This window comes from Hirundo rustica, chromosome 1 (genome assembly GCF_015227805.2).
Source record: "Hirundo rustica isolate bHirRus1 chromosome 1, bHirRus1.pri.v3, whole genome shotgun sequence".
NCBI classification, from domain to species: Eukaryota; Metazoa; Chordata; class Aves; order Passeriformes; family Hirundinidae; genus Hirundo; species Hirundo rustica.
In genome coordinates this window covers 152,872,759-152,897,091 of record NC_053450.1, presented here as the reverse complement: position 1 = coordinate 152,897,091, position 24,333 = coordinate 152,872,759, and the positions used below count along the sequence as shown (strand labels likewise).

The window sequence follows — 24,333 nt, the reverse complement described above, 5'->3', positions numbered from 1 at the left end:
TTGTGAACGTGAAAGTGTAGAAATGAACCAGAATAGGTGATTTTTATGTTTGCTGTGGTGCAAAGATACCAATGTTATTTTGTGTTTAGAAGGTCAGTCAGGGTATAACCTGTCCTCACAATCCTTGTCCTGCAAAAAAGCCCCATGGTCAGAACAGCAGAAGTGAATCCTCCTCCAGTTTGCTCAGGATGAGCTACAACTGTTACATTTGATAAAAGTTGGTTTGTTTATTTTGGGGGGTTTTTTTGGTTGGGTTTTTTCCCTCCAGAGCCTGAGGCCACTTTCAGCACACCGATGTGGTCATTTTCACCCCAGAGCTGGATGGCACAGTCCACCTGGTCCTCCTCCACACTGGCACCAGTCCGTATCTCTTCCCGTGCCACCTTCTGCCGATTTCCGTTTGCACCTCAGGAACAAAGGAAAAAGGTATTTTGTGGTTGAATACTGCTGGGGAGCAGAGCAGGGGAATGAAGCCAGACAGAGAGAGGGTCTAGAAAAAAATAAAGGTTTTTGATATCTCTGTCCAAGTTGGTTTCCTTTTCAGCTGATAGAAGTAGAATCTTGTCTCAGCATGGCCATCTTTCTGCACTGGTAAAAACTCCCCCTGAAGTTCTATCAGTACTAAGCTTGAGGTCTCTACCACTATAATCCATTTTCTCCATTACTAAAATATCTTATCAGATTTTGTTTTTTTAATATACCTTCTCCTTTTTTCTTTTTAATATTCCTGTCAATATTTTCTCTACTGTCAATCTCGTCAACGTAGCCTACACAATTAAACATATTTTCTCCACATTGCCTGCTCTTCCTCATTTGCTACGGGATGTTTTCTTGGCTCCATCTGCTTCTAGGAAAGGATAATCTGCAGCGAGTTTCTTAATCATCATTCAGCAATTTGTGGCTGGTGCTTTGCCATTTGAGATTATGAGGGGAAAGGCAGCAGCAGTCAGGAGACGCTGGCTGTGTGCTGTTGACAGCTGTGTCACTGTGTTTTGTGTTCTGGCATGTTCACAGGAGCAAGGAGTGGGTCCAGGCCACCCACTAAAGCCTCCTGTCACATCTGATTCCTGTTAGGAATGTGCCTCCCCAGATGTTCGTTAGGAAGGGAATTTCTGTATGGAAGTGCTGCGTGTCTGGGAAGTCGAGCTGGATGTGAAGCTGTGGTCTGTGGTTAGAAGGGATTATGGTTATTAATAAACTAATGACAGGGGTTTTATCTAAACACAAACCTCATTAGGGCAGCCAGTAATTCATGGCCATAAACTTAACCAAAAGGCTAAGAATGTTAATATATTTTAAAATATTTAACTTAATATTTCAGAAATCTCCGATAGAATTCAGAAAGTTTGGCCCATGGCATATCTAGGTGATTAAATCCTGCTTGAAAGCTTAATCAGCCCTAGGATTTAAACTTTAAACTGGAAAATGAAGGTTTACACATTACAGCCCAGGGAGTCTAGAGTGATCGGGGACAGGTTTCATCTCCTAGACACACCTCTGACACTCCAGGGGATGCCCTTTTTGGAGAGAAGGGTGGGCATACACGGAACAGGATTCTCCTTTTCAGGAGCTGTGAACAAAATCCAGCAGTGTCAGTATGAAACTGAATCCTGGTCATATTCCAAAGGAGCACCCTCAGCTACTCTGGAGTCAGAAAACAAGGGAGAATTCCAGAGTTTCAACATATCCTAAAGTATGGAGGATAAACTTTCATGTTTTCTGTGTAATTCCTTTAAGATGCATTATTTTCACATCTAAACTATGTAAATGGACCTGGACACTAAACTGAAAGGAGATACTCCTCTCCCACCAACAGTAATATTCTGACTTAAATATTCTAAACAGAAAACCAGATTTACCAACATGAAGAAATACTGAGATACTTCATGAGACTATTCAAAATACTGAAAAAAAAAAAAAATTTCACTATTGGGCAAAGGTATGCATTCAAGTTCTTTCCAGTTTAAAAATGGACCTTTAGTAAATGGAGACCTCTCTGCATCACTGAAGCAAGTTGTATTTTCACATCTGGACTTAGCAGGGGTTTTCCACACCCTGCTATAGGACAAAAAATGAACAGAAAGGATAAAAAATACTTGACAGAAGAGCAAAGTAGTAAAAGTTCGTTTCTCCACTAGATGGCTTCATTCCCATGAAAATAATTGAAATAAAATTCATCAACATTGTTACCCATGTAGCAGTCATAAGAAAATGAAAGGTTTTATTATCCGTTTATATGAAACTGATTGTTAACTATATATTTGCCACTGAAGGCAATATTGTAGAAGATATATCTGGTATAGTTTCCTTACCTCTTGGTTCAGGAAACAGTAGAGAACTGCCACAATAAACCCCTGAAAAAAAGACCAGAACAAAAAGTTTTGAGGGCTAACACAGCTTGAAAAAGCCACTGGTGTTATCTGACTTCATGGTATTGTTGTGTTATGTGAATTAGTGAGTATCACCGTAGGTAGGAGGATTGCTAGAAGTTGAAAGATGATTTATGGATCTCCACTAAAGCTGAGCGGCTTTAAGGATGAACACCTGGTTAATGGCATTTCATCAAAATCCGTCACATGCTGTGAATTCACAAATGCAATTGATTATGAAAATGTGGTCTGTTCTCCAGCCCAGCACACTGACAGCTCATCCTTTATGCACTCTAAAGAAAGTAAAACAGAGTCTGCAGAAGGATGGATGGAGCTCACACATCTTTCCAGTCAAATTCTGTGTCTTTGTAGAATACCAGATGAGATCAATCCTGGCCTATTGAATATATTTGTTAAGATTCTGATCTGAGATAAACCCAGGACAATCCTGGGATGTCAAAGGACCTACATGACCAGATCCTGGCTCAACAGATAAACCTTTTATTCTATTAAATTATTCAATAACTATTAACTATTCATTAACTCAGTGAAGGATCCCCAGTACAGAGGGTCGGGGTTAATGGGCAGGGTTTGTTGGGTAGGACAGACACAACAGATTCAACCCTCAAGAGGAATAAACCAGCACAAACCTCACGGACTGTTGGTGATGCTCCCATGGAACCAAGCAGGGAGAGCTCTGTTCCCTGGGGCAGTTTGGTGACATTCCCACAGCTGCCTGTGGGCTGAGACGCAGCACAGGGAATGGGAGGGGAATGAAGGGAAATTGGGTCCCGCCCATTTGGTCACCCCTGTCCTGGGGTGACATTGTGATGCTTGTATCCCCAATTGTCGGTTCTGTTTGTGCTGGATATTGAATTCTATACCTTTCAGACTGGTTCCCTAACCGGTTATCAAACCTGGGCCACATCAATGAGAGCGTTGAATCTCATTTTGATATTGTTTATTGTTTTTGAACTTGTGGGCACTTTGCTTGTTAAATAAACTTCTTTTGTTTTCACTTTTCTCTAAGGATTTTTTTTTTTCCTGGACCAGCTGGGGAAGGGGGCCACTTGAATTTGCTTTCTAGAGGGACCTCATTTGTGGGTTTCCTCCCAAATTTGTGCTAAACCTGGACACCAGCTCATCACTCAGGGAGCAAAACCACCCGGAGGGAACATCAGAGCAGGAGTTTTTCTTGTTGACATCAAGTTTCCCATGCCCTGTGTTCCAGTCCAGAGAAGTGGGGGGCATCAAACCAATACCTGCAGGAGGGGAAAGGATGTGGCATTCCTTGGGATGGTACACGCCCCAGGCTCTGCTTGATGTTTATGTTCAATTATCAATTTATTCTTTGACAAAGAATTAGCAAATGGGCTGAACTTACAATTTTGATTGCCCCCGGATGATTTAAATCAGCCCAAATCATCTTGAATCTGATAGTGAAGTCAGGAAAGGCGGGTGGACAAGTACGGGTAGCAAGGATGATTTTCCACGCTTTGACTTTCCCCCCATCCAATTTCCACACTTATCTGAAATTTTTGGCCTTGTATTTGCAAAAGTCTGGAGGCCAGCCTAGAGCCAGGTAGGATTTGCCACCTCTTCAGGCATTTTAACTCAGCAAAGAACCAGGAAGTTTGTGAGCAGACACCGGTTTCGGGATCTGAGGATTTTTTTTTTTTTTTTTTTTTTTTTTTTTGTGCAATACTTGTTGTCATGAGGATGCAGGGCTAAAATAGAAAAACCAGTAAGAAGGAACCGAAGGATCCGTGGTAATTTTACCTGAAAAGATCCAATGCAGAGCTCCAAGTAAAGCCGAACCCCCAGGCTGGAATATTCTGGGAGGAAGTTGAAGACAATGTAATGTGTTCCAAATAATGGAATTAGAAGCAGAGTTGACCTTGAGAGACGTCTAGCACAGGACATGAGAAGAAATAAGGTAATATTATTTTTCTGAGTGAAAACTAACGCACTCAGTGTGCCACAGTAGCGAACAGAAGTGGAAAAGAAACTAACATATATTAAAAAAATATATAAAATAGAAATAAATATGCTGACTTCCTTTACAGCTCTCATACAGAGAAAGGCAGCTATAGAGGGTGATTTTTCCTGTCCTAAATAAGAGATTTAATGCTGATTCAATTAATTTTGTTGTCTCTCCATTGATTTTAAATGGAAGGCAGACGCCTGAGATGATCTGAATACAAATCATTGGCCAATATTAGGTGACTTGAGTCTCACTTTTTGATTGATTTCCTTTGGAACGGGATAAGGTTGGGAATTCTAAAATTTAACACCAGTTAAACTGAGCATGTCTGTGACACTGAGCAAGTACGTCCCTGTTTTGAAAAGACTATATATATACTTTTATTAATAAAATAACTGATCTTTAAAAAATCATTCCATACATTACCTGTACTGAGAAGAATTATTGAAGTTGATTTGTCTAGGGTCTAGTTTTTTCAGTAATATTCTAATGATGTTGATAAATAGGATGAAATTGACCTGTTCACAACATTTGAGGGGCAGGAGGAAAGAAAAAGAAAAGGTTAATTTTTGGTGTAAGACTTTGCAGTGAAAATCTGGTAGGTTGTGTTTTTTGTTTTGTTTGTTTGGTTTGGGTTGTTTTTTTTTTTAATTTTAGTTACAATGTTATTTGTACAGGTTCAATGTAAGTTCATTAATGCTATTCCTATTGGCAACATTCAAGTATTTAAATAAGTTGCATTTCTGCTTGAAGAAATGGCTAAAGATGAAAACTTGAGAATTTCGCTTTGTTCAGCAAAACACCTTCATCGATCCTTTTTACCTTTTGTAGCTCAAATCAGTTGGATCTCCTTGGAGATGAATATGGCATTCAATTCTGGCTGATCTCTCTGGGCATTATTAGTAGAATTTTTCTGCCTAAATACCTCTACAATGAGATATTTCCATCAGAGCTGATCACCCCGCTCTGCCTTTGCAGTCAGCTGAGAACCAGCCAGGAGAGTTAATAGAGCTTCAGGTGGGGTTGGGGGCAGGTCACCTCCTCCCAAGGTAGATGTTTGTTTTAAATCAGGTGAATGACTTGCCAAACGTGCATATTTCCCTTTGTTGGCTCTGAAGGAGCCTCTGAGGAGTGTTAGCTCAGCTCCAAAGCAGTTAGGGTCAACCTTAACTTGCAAATCAAATCTACAATTGCAATTTGGCACAGCTTTATGCGAAGTCTTCGAGGCTGCTCGGTTTGCCACCATCAGAGGGATTCTCCCCATGCATTCTTTGTGTCTGTACACATCAGCTCTTCCTTAGGTGAGGCTTGAAGGTTTAATTTTGCCTAAGAATGTCCTCATTTTACCAGAGAGTCCAACCTCATCCTATCCATTAGTGATGCTCTGTGTGCATTCCAGCAGAAGAAATATACATGAAATATTTTATTGAAACACAGAGAGCTCTGACCAGAATTCAGCTTGAGATTCTTCTCTCACATGGTTTGTGTGTAGCTTTAAGGTCCATTCCAACCTAAAGCATTCTGTGACTCCACATCCCTCATTTATCCTCCAATTAAATTAAGGTTTAATAGTTGGCCTTAAGGTCATCCATTAACTGCTTTCTCACACACTCCTTGGGTTTAATGACTTGTGGCAGTAATCATCTCTGATAATCATTTGAAGCCCATCATTTTATTCAATAAATGCCAGGATCAAGAGCTGTTATCCGTTGTCAGCTCTGAACAGAAATCTATTGCCCTTGAAAGTTTGGTATTAAAAATTTATGGCTGAGCCTGGGCTCTTTTGCTAAAATTTAATTTTCAAATATTATAAGGGTTGGGGGGGTGGGGTTTAGTCTATTCACTTGTTATTAATTTCAACTAAATGGACAATTCTGGGAAAGTTTAATTTGCTTGAAAGACAAACATTTTAGTTTGCATTGGACACACGCAGTTAACAGTAAAATTTCACCATTTCTCTTCCTACAACTCAGCAAACAGCAACCTAATTTTAATACAATAAGCCTTTTTTATTTCTAAATAATATCAGCAAACTCAGAAGTACCTACCCCGACAGAAATTATAATTGGTCCTTTGATGAGCCACCAATAAGGAGAGCCTTGATTAATATCCCAGCATCTGTGAACGTGATAGTAAATTTAGAAAAAGACATGCATGTAATCACTGTAATCAATTAAAAATAGAACCTAAAAATATAAAATAATGTGAGAAAAAATTACTTACGCTGTGTCTTCAAAGTAGAATTTTGTCAATATCCATATAAGGGTGAAAAGTGTTGGAAAACCTGTCAGACATTTTAAAATATGGTATAATTAATCCAGGCCTTGTTTGCTGAAACTCCACTTCAGTGATACAGATCACTCATTTTTGAGAGCTGGAATTATCTTTTGGGGCCAGTTCCTGTAACAGGAATTGTTTTAAACACAGTCCCTAAAGCACAAAAAGTGATTTTGTTTGCTGAGTTGTCAGGCCTGCCTTAAATATTGGTGGCAATAGGTGTGGATTTCCCTCCCTGAACCAACAAAAAATTCTTCTGGCCAAGTGCATTTACCTGCCACGGAAAAGTTCTCTGCTTTTTCCTTCCCACAGCCACTCTCTGTGGACACCCACTTGGTTACAGAATTGTAATTTCAGATTTGAACAATTCCATTTATTCCAGACAACAACAAAACCAGAGGGGGGATGTTGCTGTTTCACTGCCTGTGCTGTTATTTAGTGGACAGAGCTGCTTCATTCCTAGGATAGCTCAGTGCACAAAGATGGGCTGGAGAAGTATCAGGAATAAAAGAGTTCCTACTTAGGAAAAAGCTATTCCCTTTCCCAAGCTGTGTAACTATTCTGCACAAACAGGAGCAAGGCACATGGAACCCTGGTGTTTTTGATAATTCCGTAGAGGCAGCTGTGTTTTCAACAGGGTGAAGAAGGTTAAGACTGGATGTCTCCTTGTGCATTGTCAAATACACTTGATTTTCCACCCCTTTCACAGGGGAGTTGCTGCCATAAAAGACTTGGATTGCTTCTTGGTAGTAGGCACATAAAAATAAAATGGAAGCGATGTCCAGGTCAGGTACGTCAGTTAGATCAATTGAGTTCCACATCCAGTATTTTAAATGGGAGTGGATCATGGAATCATAGAATCACAGAATTACAGAATCACAAGGTAAAATAATAGAATTGTGGAGTCACAGAATCATAGAGGCCTGGGGGAGAAGCCACCTTAAAAATCACCTGGTTCCAACCCACAGGGACACCATCCACCGTCCCAGGTTCCTCAGATCCCCATCCAACCTGGCCTTGAACACTTCCAGGCATGGGGAGTCCACAACCTCCCTGGGCAACCTGTGCCAGGGTCTCACCACCCTCACAGTACAGAATTTCCATGTCCCATCACTCCATTCCTTGGGAAAAGCCCCTCTCCAGCTTTCTTGTACCCCCTGGAAGCTGCTCTGTGGTCTCTGTGAAGCCTTACCTTCTCCAGGCTGCACAACCTCATTTAACACCTTGCCTTTTATTAATTTCCTGCAAAATCTGTACCTACCCCAGCCAAAGAGAACCAGCCACCAAAAATATCTTCTTCCATGGGAAAGGGATGAGAGCAGCAGGCAGTTGAGGTAGAGAGCCTCCACCAGCAGCCACATGAAATTGGTCATCATGAAGTAGTGACAGAAAACCACGGAGATCTTGCATTCGGTCTGGGGAACAGGAAAGTCATAGCTGAGCATTGCTTGGAGATAAATCTCTTTGATTTGATCACAGAGTAGACATCTGTAATATTGGCTGAGTTCTACCAAGAACAAGATCTCCCTATTAACTGATGTTTAAACTGAGAGCTGTGGGAAATCAAGGCACAGAAAATTCTCAAACCTTGTGCCCACAGGCCCAGACTTAGAAATTAACACAGGGTTTGACCTGAGACCTTGGAAAAAACTTCCAGATTTAGAGACCAGAAGGAAGAATGTGGAGTTGTAGTTTAAGCAGAAACATGTCAAGCTAAGTAGCGGGAATTTTTAGAGTTTAAAATTTAAAATATGAAGGTAGTATAAGTGTAGTAAGAAGTTTTAAGGTGTAGTGCTGTAAGTTTGTGAGTCATTATATGACTGGTTAAGAAGGTCCACACTGTGGTAAAATGTGTAGAACCAAAGAACTAGTGATTAGTCTGAAAACAGCAGCAAACTTTGTGGCAGTAGTTTATTGGCTAATAAATCTTTTAAAGGAATAGTAGCTGGAGATCTTGTGACCACTGACCACAGACTACTGACTTCTGACTCATGTGGTGAAGACCTTCTCACCCTTTTATGAGACTGTAAAAGATAAGAGCAATAAATCATGCTTTAAAACATCTCTCAGTGGTCCTGTCTCTTTTTAAATCCCAGTAAGAGCTTCAAAGTAAAATGGATTTCTGAGTAGTAATGTTTTAGCCATCACAGCACCTTGAAATCTCCGCTGCATTTTGCTTTATATCTCCATGTTGGAAATGTAACTCGGGCTCTCAAGCATGAGAGTTCTCTCACAAATGCACTGCCTTGAGTACACCTTCAGTGTCAAATGTTCCTTGAATAAAGGTTCAAGAACCCATTTTTCTCCTTATGCTCAGCTCTAAAATCTGTGTGGCTGTGAGCAATGCAGAACCATCCCATGAACCTCTGCTTGAAATTGCCACATTGCCAAGATCTGGGGCTGGATGAACACTAAGTTCGCTGCCTGGTACCTTGAGTGCTTTGTGGTTTACTGATCAGAGCTTCCAACCAGAGCAGGGAATCCAACATTTCCAGGAGAATAAGCTTTAAAAATTGTTCTTTGATGTACTCAGAGATCTTCAATTTTAGGCTTCAGATTATTGAAACATAACAATGTCATGATACTACTTTGTTGCTATGTGAAAGTCCAAATTTTGTTTAGAGTACTGCAGCAACACAAATTGATGCTTTAAGAATACAGGAGGGCACATTGTACACATTTATGGAGGTGAAATAAACTGAATAAAAGAATTATATAACTTCCATCACCAGGTTAGAAGGGAAAAAAAACCCTAACCCAATAAGTAGTAAAAAAGAGATGAACACATGAAATGTGTTTCACATGAAATGTGAAACCATAAATAAATGGTACATAAAACCATGAAATACCACAATATCCTGCTTTTCATGTGCTTACAGTGGAGAAGCTGCAGTGATCAATGCCTTCCTCCTGGAAAAGGACAGCATCCTTAATGAAAATGGCAATAGCCTTTAAGATGAATGTAGAAAAGAGCTGTATGTGGATATAATTCCTGGGACAGCGAAGCCTCCTGGAAGAAAAGAGAGGTCCCTCTGAGGTAATTGACTTTCTTGTGCAGCAGTAATTAAAATAAACAATAAACCCTTGTTTTATCTCAGGTACTTCCAGGCACAGTTAGGAAGAACATTTTGATCCACTGAGCTCCTTCAGAGAGAGACAGAAAACTTCCTCATGTGAAGCAAATCAGACACAGTCTGAATCTTAATATCTTTCCTTGTTGATCAGAATTATTGGGTTTTTTTTCCTTACTTTGCCAAAGTTATTTTGATGAATCAAGTAAAAGTACAGAAAAGCCTTAAAACAACTTGGCACCTCTATTTTAAATTCAATTTACATATCTATCTTTAATTCCCAATTAACTAGAATTAAATTTTTACTGTTAGTAAATACAGATTTTTGAGGGTTTTACACAGCTTCAACTTTGTGTTTGCATTTGAAGATGAGGACTTTAGTTAATAATCAAAAAGTTCCACTAAAAGCTGAATTCCATCCAGACCCAGTAATTGGAGGGTCACCAAATCTGAGCATTCACCTAGAGTGTGCAGAATTTTATTGCTGACCTCAAATGTCAACCCCATTGTTAATTATGATTTTTTTCCTCCCTATTACTACGTCTCCTTATGTCCATTGTTTCTTTCTTTCCCCTCATTTGGGCCGGTTTGTTTTCCTGAGGTCAGAGTGGATGTCAATAAACATATCTGGTGGCTTCCAGACATGAACTAGGAACCAGCAGAGGTCAAGAAACTTTCCCTAGAGAACCCTGATTCTCACAGCATAATAATAAGTCTCCTGCCTTTTTTTTTTTTTTTTTTTTTTTTCTTTTTTCCCCTACAGAAATACAAGAAATCAACAAAGATTAATAAAATATATCCCACTGGTGGCAAATATTAAATCTACATTAAACTATAAAATACTTTAAACTTTCTAAATTAGACCTGAAAATACCTGATGGATGGATAACTCTGTAAGAAAGAATTCTCACCAAATGTGACCATATTCTGAGAGTAACTTTAAAACGTGCTTTTAGTGGTATATTTTTCAATAGTAACCTGTACAATGCCACAAGAACATTCATTCTGAATCAAGTCCTTTGTGCATATTCTTATTAAAAATTCCCTGGAGCCATAACAGGCAGGAACACATAGCTTATGAAAAAAATCTTCATTCCAGCCTAAAGCAAGTAAATTTTTCTGTTGGCTCTTCAGGATCGGAGTGAGTTGCTGAGTTTTGCCAAGAGACAGCCAGGGTTTATTTCCCAGAGCTAAATCTTCTTATTCCTGGCTCTCTCTCATGCCTTTTAATTTCCAACTTCAGTTTCATATTATTTAACCAAAATGGCTGGATTTTTTTTTTTTTAATTCACCTGAATTTCTATTTATATTATTTTTTTATGTCTAAGGTTGTCTTCTACCTTAGTCTAAGAAATTAAGAACTGTGAAAAGAATGGAGGTTAGAGCACACCTTTACCTGAATGCAATAAGAACTGTCACAGCAATGATGAGGGAGGTGATGGACACGCTGTAGCCCACAGTGTAGATGATCTTTATAGTAGAAAAGTAGGATTGCTGTAAAAGAAGAGAATGATTTGTCACGCAAGTTGCTGTTAAATGACAGCTTTTTAACTGATTCTGTCTGTTCTGCTTTGCTTGGTGCTTCCATTCTGTTGACATCCCCGACTGCCTTTCTTCCCCCTCTTTGGATCCCACAGCAAAATTCAACTTGAATCACTCATTATGTTCCTTTTGTGTAGTCCCTTTCCACGGTTGTGTGGGTACAGCCCAATCTGATGCTGAAACATGTATTGATCAGGGTAGTTTGAAGCTCATTCATTAAAAAAACATAAAAACCTGTGCCAGTCTTTCAAAAAAGCATTGTTAAAAATCTTATGCAATTTTTATAAAAGCTGTATTTTATACCACATTTTCTCCCCAGCAGTAGCAGGGCAACGCTGCTGGCAGCATGATGAATACAGAATTCTACCAGCCTTTCTTTATTTTTCTCCACTTTCCTACTCTCTGCTTCCTTACTCCCATTTTTGCCATCTATTCCTCCTTTCAATTTTTATTGTGCTGTGGTGGAGGTGTTTTTCTTGTTTTTCTTTTTTTTTTTATTTTTTGTTTGTTGGTTTGTGGGGTTTTTGTGTTTTTTTTTGGGGGGTTTTTTTTTTTTTTTTTTGTTTTGGTTTGGTTTGGTTTTTTTTTTTTGGGTTTGGTTTTTGTTTGGTTGGTTGGTTGGTTGGTTTTTTTGTTTGGTTTGGGAATTTTGGGGTTTTTTTTGTTTTTTTCTGTTTTTTGTGGGGTTGTTTTTTTCCTGTTTTTCATGCTGCCAAACTCAACTGCTGCTCAGTTGGAATGCCAGTCAAAACCCATTCCACTTTAAGTGGCTCCTCCATCAGACACTATCCCTGAGTGAGGATAAGTTGATTTCCGCAGCCACAGATGAAAGCAGAAAACAGAATGAATAAGTTCTAGGCTGCAAATCCAACTCCAGTCTTATATGGTCTGTCTCTTGGGTCCCATTTTGATGCTTTTATAACCTAAAATCTGCACAGATGTGCAGTGCATTCCTACAGTTCACTTGGGGAAGGGGAGATGATCGTTTTAAGTGGAATTTTAGGCATTATAAGACTGACAGCGAGAAGGGTTTATTTAATTTATTTAGGTGCTTAAAAAATAGCTGCCTAAATACAGGTCTGGGGTAGAATGAGAAGAACCTGGCCACAGGGCTCCTCTGTTTAATTAGTAATAAAATCCTGCTTTTTCTCATCCTTTTTCTTTTATAGTAAATGAAGGAAAACACTCTCAGAAGACAATTCTTTGGAAAATGAGACCTTATTTGTTTCTGTAACCAACAAAAAGGATCTATCACTACACCTGCCTTAGAAAGAGCAGGCCATACAATCATAAATATTTTACTAGTCTGGGTTGGTAGGGACCTTAAATATCATCTATTTTCAGCTCCTGGATCAGTACAGTGAAACCTTTTGTGCCAAGGACTTTGCATCCAGGTGTGCAGATTTATGATTATGCACAGTCAAATCCCGTGGGCTGGACTGTTATTCCTGGTCAGAGCACAGTAGGTGCACCCTGAGTTCGCCTTCCAGCTCAGTTTCATCCATTAGAAGCCAGATTTGCCTTTCTGAGAGCATCCCTCAGGGTGAAGGCACTAAGTGGGGACAGCCAAGAAATGTCCCTGGAAAACTCCCCCCTGCTCCTGACCAAAGCGCTAATACAGATCCATGGTGCAAAGATTAGCTCTGACTTTCACAGTATTTTTTTGAGACTGATGAAGTTAAATGGGGTGGAAACCCAGGCATAATGGTTTTTTTTCTGTCTAGTGGATGAACTGTGAGTTGTATACAATTACTCAATTCCCTGACTATGCACAGTTCCAGCCAGAGCTCACAGAAGTACCTCAGAGCTCCAAAGCTCGCCAGGAAGTCTGGATGCACCACTCCATGAGAAACATCAAAACTGTACTAGGCTGACCACAGCTGGCAACAAATCAGATGTGTAAAATAGAAAATAATCAACTCCTTAAGTGGATAAACCTACAACTGAGGAGTTCCCTTTCAGTAAAATAATAGGATCACCACAGAATGGGTTGGAAGGGATCCTACAGAACATCCAGTTCTACCCCCTGTCATGGGCAGGGACAACTTCCACTATCCCAGGCTGCTCCAAACACTGTCCAACCTGGCCTTGGACACTTCCAGGGATCCAGGGGCAGCCACAGCTTCTCTGGGCAACCCATGCAAAATCTCCCCATGGTGATATGAACCCTGTTTTTATCCTTAATAATTAGGGATGAAGCACTCTATTATCCCTGTGCATGTAATCTCAAGATATCACCAACAGTGAAAATCTGCCTGAAGAAATATTTCAAATTCTGATCTGCATTACAGGGATCACAGAGATTTTGGGACTTTTTTTTTCATTGTTGAATCAGGTATTTTGTACAGGATGAGACACTCAAAACCCCTCTCGTCCCTAGATATTGCTAAATTTGGAACAGTGGTCTTTACTAAAACATTTTCTGTACAGTTGCTGTCATACTACAAACCCATCTTTCTGACTGATATGATTGAAATGTCTTAATACACATTTTATAAAATTTTGTGATACATCTTTGTCCTTTATACTTGTGAATTTGCAGCTGGCTTTATTATTGTTACACTTGAATAATAAAACATTCTAAATTATTAGTTATCTTAAAAAATAGGTGGCCAGAGTAAAAATTGAAATTAAATCCTATACTTAAAAAGAAATTTCAGCTGCTTCTGAGTTTCCCTCTGTCATGACCTTCAGAAATAGAAACTACTGTAACATCAGCACACCACTCATATATTTATGTAATTAAACTTACTTCTTCAAGAGGAATCTCATCTTCTACTGGACAGGCCACATGGTAGGGAGGGAATGGGTCAGACCAGCCCTTTTTTGTGCAGTTTCTTTTTATCATCCCAGCTGAAAAAGAAATATTTGATTTTCTCAATGAAGGGCCAGACCATATGGAAAATAAAAACCAGGAGAAGACTTCTGGCTGGTACAAATCTGTAACAGGACGAGAGCATTAGAATCTCACAGAGCTGGTAGGATAATTTTCCTGTGTGCATTCAGGTCATAAGATACAAAAGTTTGTATTTCATTTATGGACAAACAATGGGAAAAAGGCAGAGAAGAGAGGTGACAGGGGTAGAGGTGGGAAGGACTAAGGAAGGAATTGTATCAGGCATGTTGGAGAAGATGGGGAAGCACTGCTCCATAAATTTCTGCTTTGCACAGCACTCACCCTTCAACCATATCCCTTCTCATTCCCACCTCCCCTGGGGCTTTCCCTTCCCTAGCAGATCAGAAGCTGGGATAAGCAGCCCCTTCCACGTGGACAGCACGCTTCCATAAAAAAGATTTATGAGTCAGATGAAGGAGAAGTCGAGAATCCCAGGGCAGGAAATGAATCTGCACAGATGAAAGGGATTTGCCTCATCCCTCCTTTATAACCAGCGTGTGTTGGATGTGGCAGAGCTTGGGCTTTGCAGTTTCTTTTTCTTGCGGAGCTGCCAAATCCAGGTCTTTCCTGGAAGGTGGTTTGCTCCCTGTGGGCTCACAGTTTTTTACTGGCTGTGCTCACCCAGAGAGGAAGCAGGCACAAAGGCACTCGTTTGCAGTTTTGCAACACATGTGCTGCTCCAAGGCCCAAATTCTGCCTTTTATCGCCAACCTTGGCCTTAAAGAGCAATCACATCGTTCATTCCTCTGCCTTTCACTTCATCCCACACCAATCACAGCATAAGTCTCAAGAAACCCCAAGCTCAAGTTCTGACCTAGGCAGCCTCCAGATGAGCTTTGTAGGAAACTCACAGAACAAACTGATCCCAAAGCACATGGAAACCAATGGAATCACTCCTGGTACCTCCGTATATTTTTGATCCAGGGCCTCATCAGAGACCATGGAAATTAAATCCAGTTATGGATAATCCTTAAAATATGAGAAGAACTGCTAAGGTCCCTCAGATCCTCCTAAAATATTTGCAATGCTTCTCTGATCCAACTCACGGGAGCATGAAATGCTCTGACTTCACCCTCCCTTTTTAGAAACGCTCTTGCCAGATATGCAACAGGAGTAACCATGGTAAGACATCACCTGGCTCCTTCATGAAGTGAAAGAGGATGTTTGGACATGGTAAGGCAAGAATCTCTCCAGCATCTGCTTCTGGCCAGCACAGCAGTTTGTCCCAAGTTCTCTTGCAACCTCAGACAGAAAGAGAAATATATATTTTAAGCATGGTTAAATTTGAGCGAAATAAAACCCCAAACCTTTTTAAACTTTGCCACTCCACCCCTTCCATATCTTACAAAAAATAGTTTAGCCACAGTTTTTATTATGAGAAATAAACACCCCCAGAGTGCTATTTAATCTGCTTTAGTTAGACCCCTGTGTTAGACTGAGGTGAGTTTTCAGAAGGAATGCAATAAATGAAGAGTGATGCTGGAGGAAAGATCAGATCACTGTAATGGTTCAGGGCTTGCCCTATTTTTACAGCTCAACACACCCTCACAAACAAGCAAGCATGATGCCAAGGAGTTGGACAAGGGCACAAGGATTCACTCTGATAAATTGACTGTCCATGTTTGAATGTGAAGGACTGTGGAAAAAACAGAGAAGGATGGGAAGGAATGGGAGCAGATGGAAGAAGAGCTGACAAGGCAAGGGCATGTGGGACCATAAATAAAACCCTCATGTGCTTTAGCAGCCTGTCCATGTCCCTTCCCTCTCCCTCCCACCATCCCTCACGCATGGATGGATACCTGGTGATGTTGCATTTCCATGCTCTTGTGGGGCTTCCAGACATTCAGCCTCCTTTTTCTTCAGCTCTACCATAAAATCGCATTCTGGGTGGACATTTCCAGCAACCTACAGGGAGAAGATTTTGGGGTGATTTGTTAGAGGGGGTTGGACGGGACCTCATCAGGCATTAAGCCCAGACCCACTTTTGCATCTAACAGGGCTGGTTCAAGGACACAGAACAGTGCTTAGGGTTTCCATCCAAAGGCTGTCCCTGTCTCTGCACAAGCTGGTAGTTACAGCTCTGTGCTGGAAAGTTTATAAATTCCTCTGGCTACATTCATAATAACAGATCTCTTTGCTAGAGCCTGAGTTTGAGTGCAGGGGTCATCTACACCCTGGCTTTAGCTAGACACTGTTAAATCTGGCCCCAGAAAGACACACTGCCCCTGGTCAGGCTCATTTCCTTATCAGTGAAGGGCTCAGTGCTGCAGGAAATGCTGCAGAGCCTGTGCACAGACAAACCCCTGCCAGCCTCCAAAGAAGCACCATCATGAAATCACAATTACTGCAAAACTGTCTCCTGAAAGAGCTTTTCACTCCAAAAGGAGAGAACCTGCTCTCTCCCTTCTGCCATCTGCCTTTCCTTACACAGGGTGGCAGGCAAAACTCCTTTACTGGGGGAAGAAAAGCACTCCGTATCAAAGCATTTGTTGGTTTGATATGATGGTGTCAAGAAAAAACCTGACACCCAGGGTTTTAATAGCAGGAAACATTCAGTTGTTCTGTCCTTATTCAGACTTACATGGGAACCACGGAAAGATCTGAAGGCATCCAGAGAACTTTGGGCAGTGGAGGATGAAGCTTGCCCAGGCTTTTACACCCAGACTGCTGAGGATGCACCCACTGGGCAGGAGTGCACAGGACTATTTCACACATATTAAGAAATATGTGCCTTGCCCAGCCTTAACCACTGTCCCCAGTCCCAAAAGATCAGCTGTGACCAGAGACACTCTGATTTCAGCTCTTGCCCTGGCCACTGGTGCTGGTGTGCTCTGCATGTGTGAATATAGACATGAAAACACAGAGACAAAACAGAAAATAAACCCAGGGTGAGACTTGCATGGTGAACAGGTGGCTGGCGTATGGCTCAGTTTTCTTCCACCCAGAGAAGATTAATATTCAGGGAATTTGGAAAATAACTCCCTGGCTCTCAGTTCGTTCAGGGGGCAGATTTTATCCTTTCCCATAAGCTGGTGCTCCCCCTCCATGTCAATGTCCATGCCTCATGTGGGCCTGCAGTGCATTTGAACTGCGTATTGACCAATAATTTGAGGCTCTCAGGCTGCTGGATTAATTACACAACATATGTCTTCTGAGGTTTGGGCCCTGGTAGTTAAAAATGTCATTATCTCCACATGTATGCCCTGCAAGATGATCTGCTTCCCATTTACTGTGCTTTTGGGAGGATGTGGTTTTCCTGCCAGATTTACAGACAGCAGTGCCACAGATCAGGTTAAGGCAGCAGTGAAAAGCTCTGGGCTCCTTCTCCAGGCTGAATGAAGTTTGGTGTGTGTGAGAGGAGGGTGACTGTGGATGGATGGAGCAGAGCACAGACATTGCCCCGTCCCAGGAGATGGAGATCTGATGTGTGGGATGCCCCAGGGAGGCCATCCAGATCAGTAGAACCAGGGGGTCTAGGGACACCCTCAAAGTCTCTTCACTGAAAAATGCATTGTCAGGCAGAATTACAGAAAATTGGCATCTGTCTCGAAAAGCTTTGCTGTCTTGATGCCTCTCTTCATGCCAGTATAGATTCCCTCTCCTCTTGTCCTCACCCTGGACAATGACTGCAGGAAAACTCCTTAACCACAGTTATTTGACAGCTGTTGCAAGAAGCAGCTTTATTTCTCAGTAGAAAAAAACAGTCGAACCATTTACTGAAAGTCTCTTTTACAACATTCTCTTGGTTCAGTGAACAGTGCCCAGACAAACCTCAGCAGGAGGAAATGCACCCGTTTGCACTATTCTAAATTATTTCTCCTGGCAAGAAGGATTGCTAGATTTTGCCTATCAAAACTCTCTTTGCTCCCTGAAATATTCATGGCAAGAGCAAAGCTCGTTTTGCTCATTCACCACCCCGGGAAAGTCCAGGAAAGCCTTTTTTCCCCTTTTACTTTCTAAATCTCCAGATTGTGAGAACACTTTATCTAGCACATGAATCTCGAGTAAAAAGATGAGGCTGATCAAGTACCAGGTATTTAAATTGTTGCCTCTTCCTTCAAGAAGAACAGACCTTAGGAGGCGCTGTCACAGTTTATTTTCAAGTCAGCACTGCCTAAGCAGACAGTGCCAGGTCTGATATGACAGAAACTCAACTTAAATAAACTAAAAAATATTTATTTCACTCCCAGGCTGTGTTTTAGGTATATTTATTCACCCCAAAGCACTTAACTACCTGTTGTAGACCACCAGTTTAAGGAGATGAGAGTCAATCTCTTAAGAATTCCAAACCTCTCCAGGAGCTGAGTTCACATTTTCCAGAGAAAGCATATGAACAAATTACACCACAAAGACACCATTTTATACTCAAACGAGGGTTGTTTATCCTCTAATATGAAACACATTCTAGGAGATTTTCATTATACACTGCCACATAGGTTTGGTTTTGATCTGTGTATAGTATTAATGTAAGCAACCCAATTTTGTAGAAGAAAATTATGTTTCTCTTTGATAAATGAGGCAGGTTCTTACAGAGACCTCCAGTCATATTTTTAACCATTAGCACTGAATCCTGATATTCTACTTAAGAGCAAACAGGGAAGTGGGTTTGTCACACAGGTAATTCAAAGGAATCTCTTGTTCCACATTAGTGAAAAGTCTGTTCAGTCATTTCACAGTGGTTTATTTTCCTCAACGAAGAAAAAAACCCCAAGCTGCTTTGCCACCCCTTATGAAATGTCCCTCAGGAGACAGGAAAGAAGAGAGGATTTAGAGGAGGCATCACAAAAGGAAGATGCTGAAAATGTGATTATTCTCAAAAGCAGAGATAATATCCTGCCCCTGATTTGCACAAACCTTTCCTGATACTGGTGTGATCCTGGGTCTTGGTTTGCCAATCTCTGTCCAAAGTGAGATATCACCAAGCCCTCCAAACTTTTTAATGGCTTTGCATTTTTCTAAATCTGCCCTAAACATCTCTGCTGGTTCAACTCTTTTTGCTGCCTGCAGCACTTCAGCTGCTCACATTCCAAATAATGTCAATTCTACCACCAGCGTAGATGAAATTGTAACAAAAAACCAGCATAATCTGAAATGAGAGAAAACTCTATCAAAACTCAGCTCCTCCAGTGTAACAGCCCTCCTCCAGTTTTTCTTCTTTGTCACTGTCTTTCAAAGCCCCCCCACACAAAATAAGTGTTTCTGCCAATTATGTATTTCTCTTTACTGAGTGTGTCATAAGAAATGAGAGAAATAAACTGATATAAAGATCCTACAGCGTGGGTCCCTTCTGCTGCTGTTCACACTTTTCACTGCATCTTGCCTTGTTTAACTGGAATCCAAAGCAAACAGAGAGAAAAGAGACTCATAAAAAAATAAAATTTAAAAAAAATCTGTATCTGACCATCTGCTCCCACAAGGAAATGAACAATTATTTAAACACAATGAAGTAAAAGCTTTTTCTTTTTCATGCAATTACTTACAAACACTGCCAGACTCAGGGTGTGCAGAGCACAGCGGTATAAAGAACAAGAGTTCATGTTCCAAAGCGAGAGCCAGACCTCACTTCTTCAGCCTCCCTTAGCATCTTTCACCTGCTTTTTGACTTCCCATTCTCCTCTCAGATGCTGATTTGAAGCGTTTATCTTTTTGCACAGAAGTGACGTAACAGGGATGTGAAGTGGGGGATAAATATTAACAATTCTCTACGTTGTGTTTAAGCTTTGCAACTTTTTGACTTTGCTGAATGACTGGACTGGATGAATTGAGTGATTGATGCCAAGATTACGGGGATTCTCTACCCTCCTGACAAGACTCATTTCTTTCTTTTAGTACAAAATGGTTTTAGGGGGGATGGACAGGTCTAAATGTAACTAACCCCATATTAAATCCACACGATTGGCATAAGAGAAACACTCTTCTAACAGTTACTGTCAATTTTTTATAATGAAACCTTTTTCTTAGTGTGGGTCCAGTGTATCTGGGTTTTTTTATGGAGTGTAAAGACCACAGTGCTACATTTTCAAATGCAAAATCAAAGCCTACTGGCAGGGAAAAAAATTCTGCTGTGTTCCTGTTCGGGCATTGAATTGAAGGCAAAACTCACAGTGGGTTCTTCCCAGTTTGCTTCAGACTTCTGAAAGTTCAGTGTCTGAATGTCAATGAGTCAAGTCCTTTAGTCTAAGTCTAGAAATACAAACACACAGCTCATTCATCTCATCCTAAGCGTCAAGGCAGGCCAGGTGAATCCCACCCCAGAAATACCCATTCTCACTCAGAGCTAAAGGAAAAATTATTTCATTTGTCTATCAGTTTGTACCATCTTGAAGGAATTCAAATCCCCCATCAACATTAAGCAAACATCACCATTGCAAGATCAGACTCAAGATATGAAATCTCTTTTAAATATTGTTCTCTGCTCTTCTGTTCTTGTATCATGCCATTCCTTAAAGTAATTTATGAACCCCAGCTCCCAGCTTCCCACAATGGTCCATCCTACACCCCTGTTTCCACCTCTGGCACTGCTCTTTGTCCATCAACCCTGCTCATTTTCTTCAATTATTTCAAATATCTACTGTTCACTTCTCTACACCGATTGTGGGAATGCTGAGAGCCTGGAAAGAAGCCTCTCACCTCCCAGAGCCATTATACGTGTGAGGAAATGCAGTTGTACCTAAAATTGGGAATATCTGTGGGATTGAAGCATCCAGGTTGGTTTTAATTTGGGTCTGGGAGGGAACTGAGCATATCCAATGCAAGGAAGTGTCTTTGGAGAGCTGAAGTGGGCAGGGGCAGGTTTTCCTTGCAGTTTGTGCTTCAGGATTTATTTCATTTTCCCCTACAAAGCCTTATACTTTCCTTAATTAGGCAAACTTTCAAAGGCTTGTCTAAAACAAAATTAGAGCTGCGTTCCTGTCAGTTTTCATCAGCTCATTCCAGAGGAGAAAGCTCTAGACTGGTAAATGAACACTTGTAAATGTATTTATCATGGGCAAATCTCATCCCTTTTCTCCTAAACTCATTTCAGAAGCTACAGAATCTTAAGAACTGTAAGATTTCCCTGCAGAGGAGTAACATGGAAAAAAATAAGCCCATAATGTTAAATCTACTTTTTCAGACTGTAAAGTTATGAAAAAAAAAAAGCTGGCAAGGGAAATTAAACCTATAAAGTTTTAATTCACCATCATGCATACCTTTAAAATAATGGTGACAATATTCAGTTCCTACCTGCATTTTCCTGATTACCTTGTATTCCCATTTGGGGAGACTGTAAATATTCAGCTTGTCCTGAATTCAAAGTGCTTTCAGTCGTAGTAAGAAAACAAGGAGTTTTAGCTGCCTTACAAACTTTTGATATTGTTATAAACCTTGAAAATCTTATTAAAGCATCGTGACCAGTGCTGTCATCACAAGCTCATGCCAGAATTTGGACACGTTCTCTCTCCTCTCTTTTCCAAAGGCATTGCAGGTTTAAGAAAAAAACATTCTGACTGAGCACCCGTCAGGTTTCCTGCAATGTATCAGTGTTTTAATGTCAATAACCTTTAGGCTGTTCCACAGATTGTCTACTGATCATGCACCCCACACCCAGTTCAACCATTTCATCCTTGAAAAAGGATCATAAGGCCCATTTCAGAGGAGGGACATCTCCCATTCCACAGGGATGCGCTTTTTTGTTCCATGTATTAGGAAAATAAGTTGCCTCAGAGTAAGCTTCTGGTGTCCACATTAGAATTTTCCATCTCAGCCACCACATCTGAGCCACTCTGTGTGTTTATCCAGTGTTGTTGAAGTCATGCCTATAAAAACCACATTGCCTGCCTCTTCTCATCCTAGGAGGGAGCGCAGAGGAAGCCCAGTCTAAGATATCTCAAAAGGTTTTCATTTTTCAGGCAGGATGAGTATGGGCATGGAAGGGTTTCATGTAGAAATCTACCATATAGGAACTCTGATCACCGTGGATCATTTTGGAAATCCTGGATTTTCTATATTTTCAGCCTTATTCTGCCACTCTGCCGTGCAGACATTCCATTAAAATGAGTTCCTTCCTACTGTCGCAGCTGTGTGCAAATTTCCAGCTGTTTGTGGTTAAGGAGAAAGACACATCTAAAAGAAAATAATGGGCTTATGGGCCTTTTTTTATTATTATTTCATTAAAAATGCCTTTTTTTTTTTTTTTTTTTTTTTTTTTTTTTACATTTAAACAAAAAAGTTTCCACAATAACCAACAGAACTTCGAGCTGCTTAGTTTCACCATAAAAGCACATCTGAAGGACCAGTTTTCCACAGGCACAAACTTCTCACTTCCTACCAGTCCTTGAATACCACCACCCCTACAAGCCTGCTCCCACGCTCCTCCTGAGCAGAGGCAGGCACGTAGTAGATCAGTAATTACTACATCTTCTCTCCACTCATCACCTCCGCCATCAACACACTCCCTGTTCCAGCAGCTCCTCTGCCAAGTTTTCTAGTGGTGGCTGTTTGCCTTCAGGATGGCAGAGCTGCCGAGGAGACATTGGATATGCAGCAAAAGGAGTTGTTTTTCTCCCTGTGAGCCTCTCAAAGGTGAAAACCTGACATTTTCATGACTCTCTCAAGGATTTTCTTGCAGCTTTTTATGGGATGGTTTTAATTTTTGCTAAAAGTTGACATAGTTGATAAAATATTGGCTGATTTCACAACAACTTGTTGCCTCCTCCCAGCCTTGCCATCCCTGTCTCTGCACTCCTGTCCCTACACATGGAACAACATCCCAAAACTTACAGAAACCTCTTGGGGTTTTTTCTGCCACTTTTTCTCCCTCTACAAGACCCCTCCATTATCACAGAATCACAGAAAGCTTTGGCTTGGAAGGCATCTTAAAATTATCTGGCCCCAGCCTTCCACAACACCAGGCTGCTCCAAGCCCCATCTAGGCTGGGCTTCGATCCTTCCAGGAATGGGGTTTCCACAAGTTCTCTGGAGAAACTCTTGCACTTACAAAGACATTTACACATAGGTTAATCTACAGTTGAAATGTTGAAGGCCAGGTTGGACTCCTAGACTAGTGGAAGGTGTCCCTGTCCGTGGCAGGGGTTTGGATCTGGATGGTCTTTAAGGTTCCTTTGGATCTAAACCAGTCCATGATTCATGACTTTAGTTTTCTTATGATGATGGAAAGATGGAGGAAACTTTAACATTCTAAATTTTTATTTCACAATTTAACTAAAAAAGGCAGTAACAACTTACTTCATTGACATATAAACCCCATGGATCTTCCAAAGCTAAAAGCAAACAATTTGAGTTAAATAGTTCCAGCTTCTGAGATGACCTTGCTGCAATTTTGCATTTCCCAAGGGACATGCCCCCAAAAATGTATTCAAATTCAACACTGGGAAAAAACCCTACAGGTGGCATTTTTCTTGAAGTCATTAATGCAACCAGCGGTGTCCAAAGTGAAAATGGAGCCAGGAATTCTTCTGTGGGGAACCGAGGTCCTCCTGATGGGCACAGACTGCTGTGATGAAATTTGTAGTACTGGGAGCAAATCTACAGAGAAATAAAAGGAAATTTCAGTCCTTACCATCATCTCACAGAGTCTCTTATTGCCGTGATGATTCTTTGATACTATTGAAATTCATAGGGAAGGTGTGGGAGGGGAGGGAGGGGAGGGGAAGGCTGGACCTAAGTCGTTTAACCACAGCTCCAAGAATAGGCGGTTTTGCTGTGCAGACGTGACGGATGAATGTTTCATTTCCGAGGAAAACAGGGAATGTTCAAAACTTTACACCACCCAGAGCTTAAGGAAGCTTTATAAATGAGGTCCTGAATTATCACTTTTTAAGACTATGAAAAATATGCAGACTCAATAATTTTGCAGTCAAATTAATTTCTCCTTGCAGCGTAGGACATTGATCATTTTGCTCACTTTGCTCATATCATGTGTGAAAGGGGCTGGTGGGTTTCAACTAAAGCTGCTTAAACAACACAAAACATAGAGCATTAACTCTTTACCACATGAAATTAAATCTGTTTAAGCACTAGAATACTGGGGTCTGTACCAGCGTGCTTGATTGATTTTATTTCCACTGGGATAATTTTTTTAGCTTGGCAGCAAGGCTATGGCACAGCTGCTTGACCACACAGCGCTTCAGCTCTTCTTTCCTCTCCCTTTTCAACTTCTTTTGGGCTGCTTCCTCCCTGCCACAGCTATTTGTG

The 24,333-nt window shown here is 40.8% G+C and overlaps 1 protein-coding gene across 1 annotated transcript; it reads right to left on the bottom strand.

The window, feature by feature from the left end:
- Window positions 1–283: 283 nt before the first annotated feature.
- Window positions 284–19,676, bottom strand: GHRHR (growth hormone releasing hormone receptor). Its single transcript, XM_040063637.1, has 13 exons — window positions 19,620–19,676; window positions 15,939–16,044; window positions 15,274–15,381; window positions 13,996–14,096; window positions 11,098–11,195; window positions 9,508–9,640; window positions 7,892–8,045; window positions 6,577–6,637; window positions 6,402–6,471; window positions 4,780–4,871; window positions 4,149–4,278; window positions 2,313–2,354; window positions 284–406 (listed from the first exon to the last, which is right to left on the bottom strand). Exons 1-13 carry the CDS (start codon window positions 19,674–19,676, stop codon window positions 284–286), a joined length of 1,275 nt encoding a protein of 424 aa, XP_039919571.1.
- Between the last annotated feature and the right edge of the window lie 4,657 nt (window positions 19,677–24,333).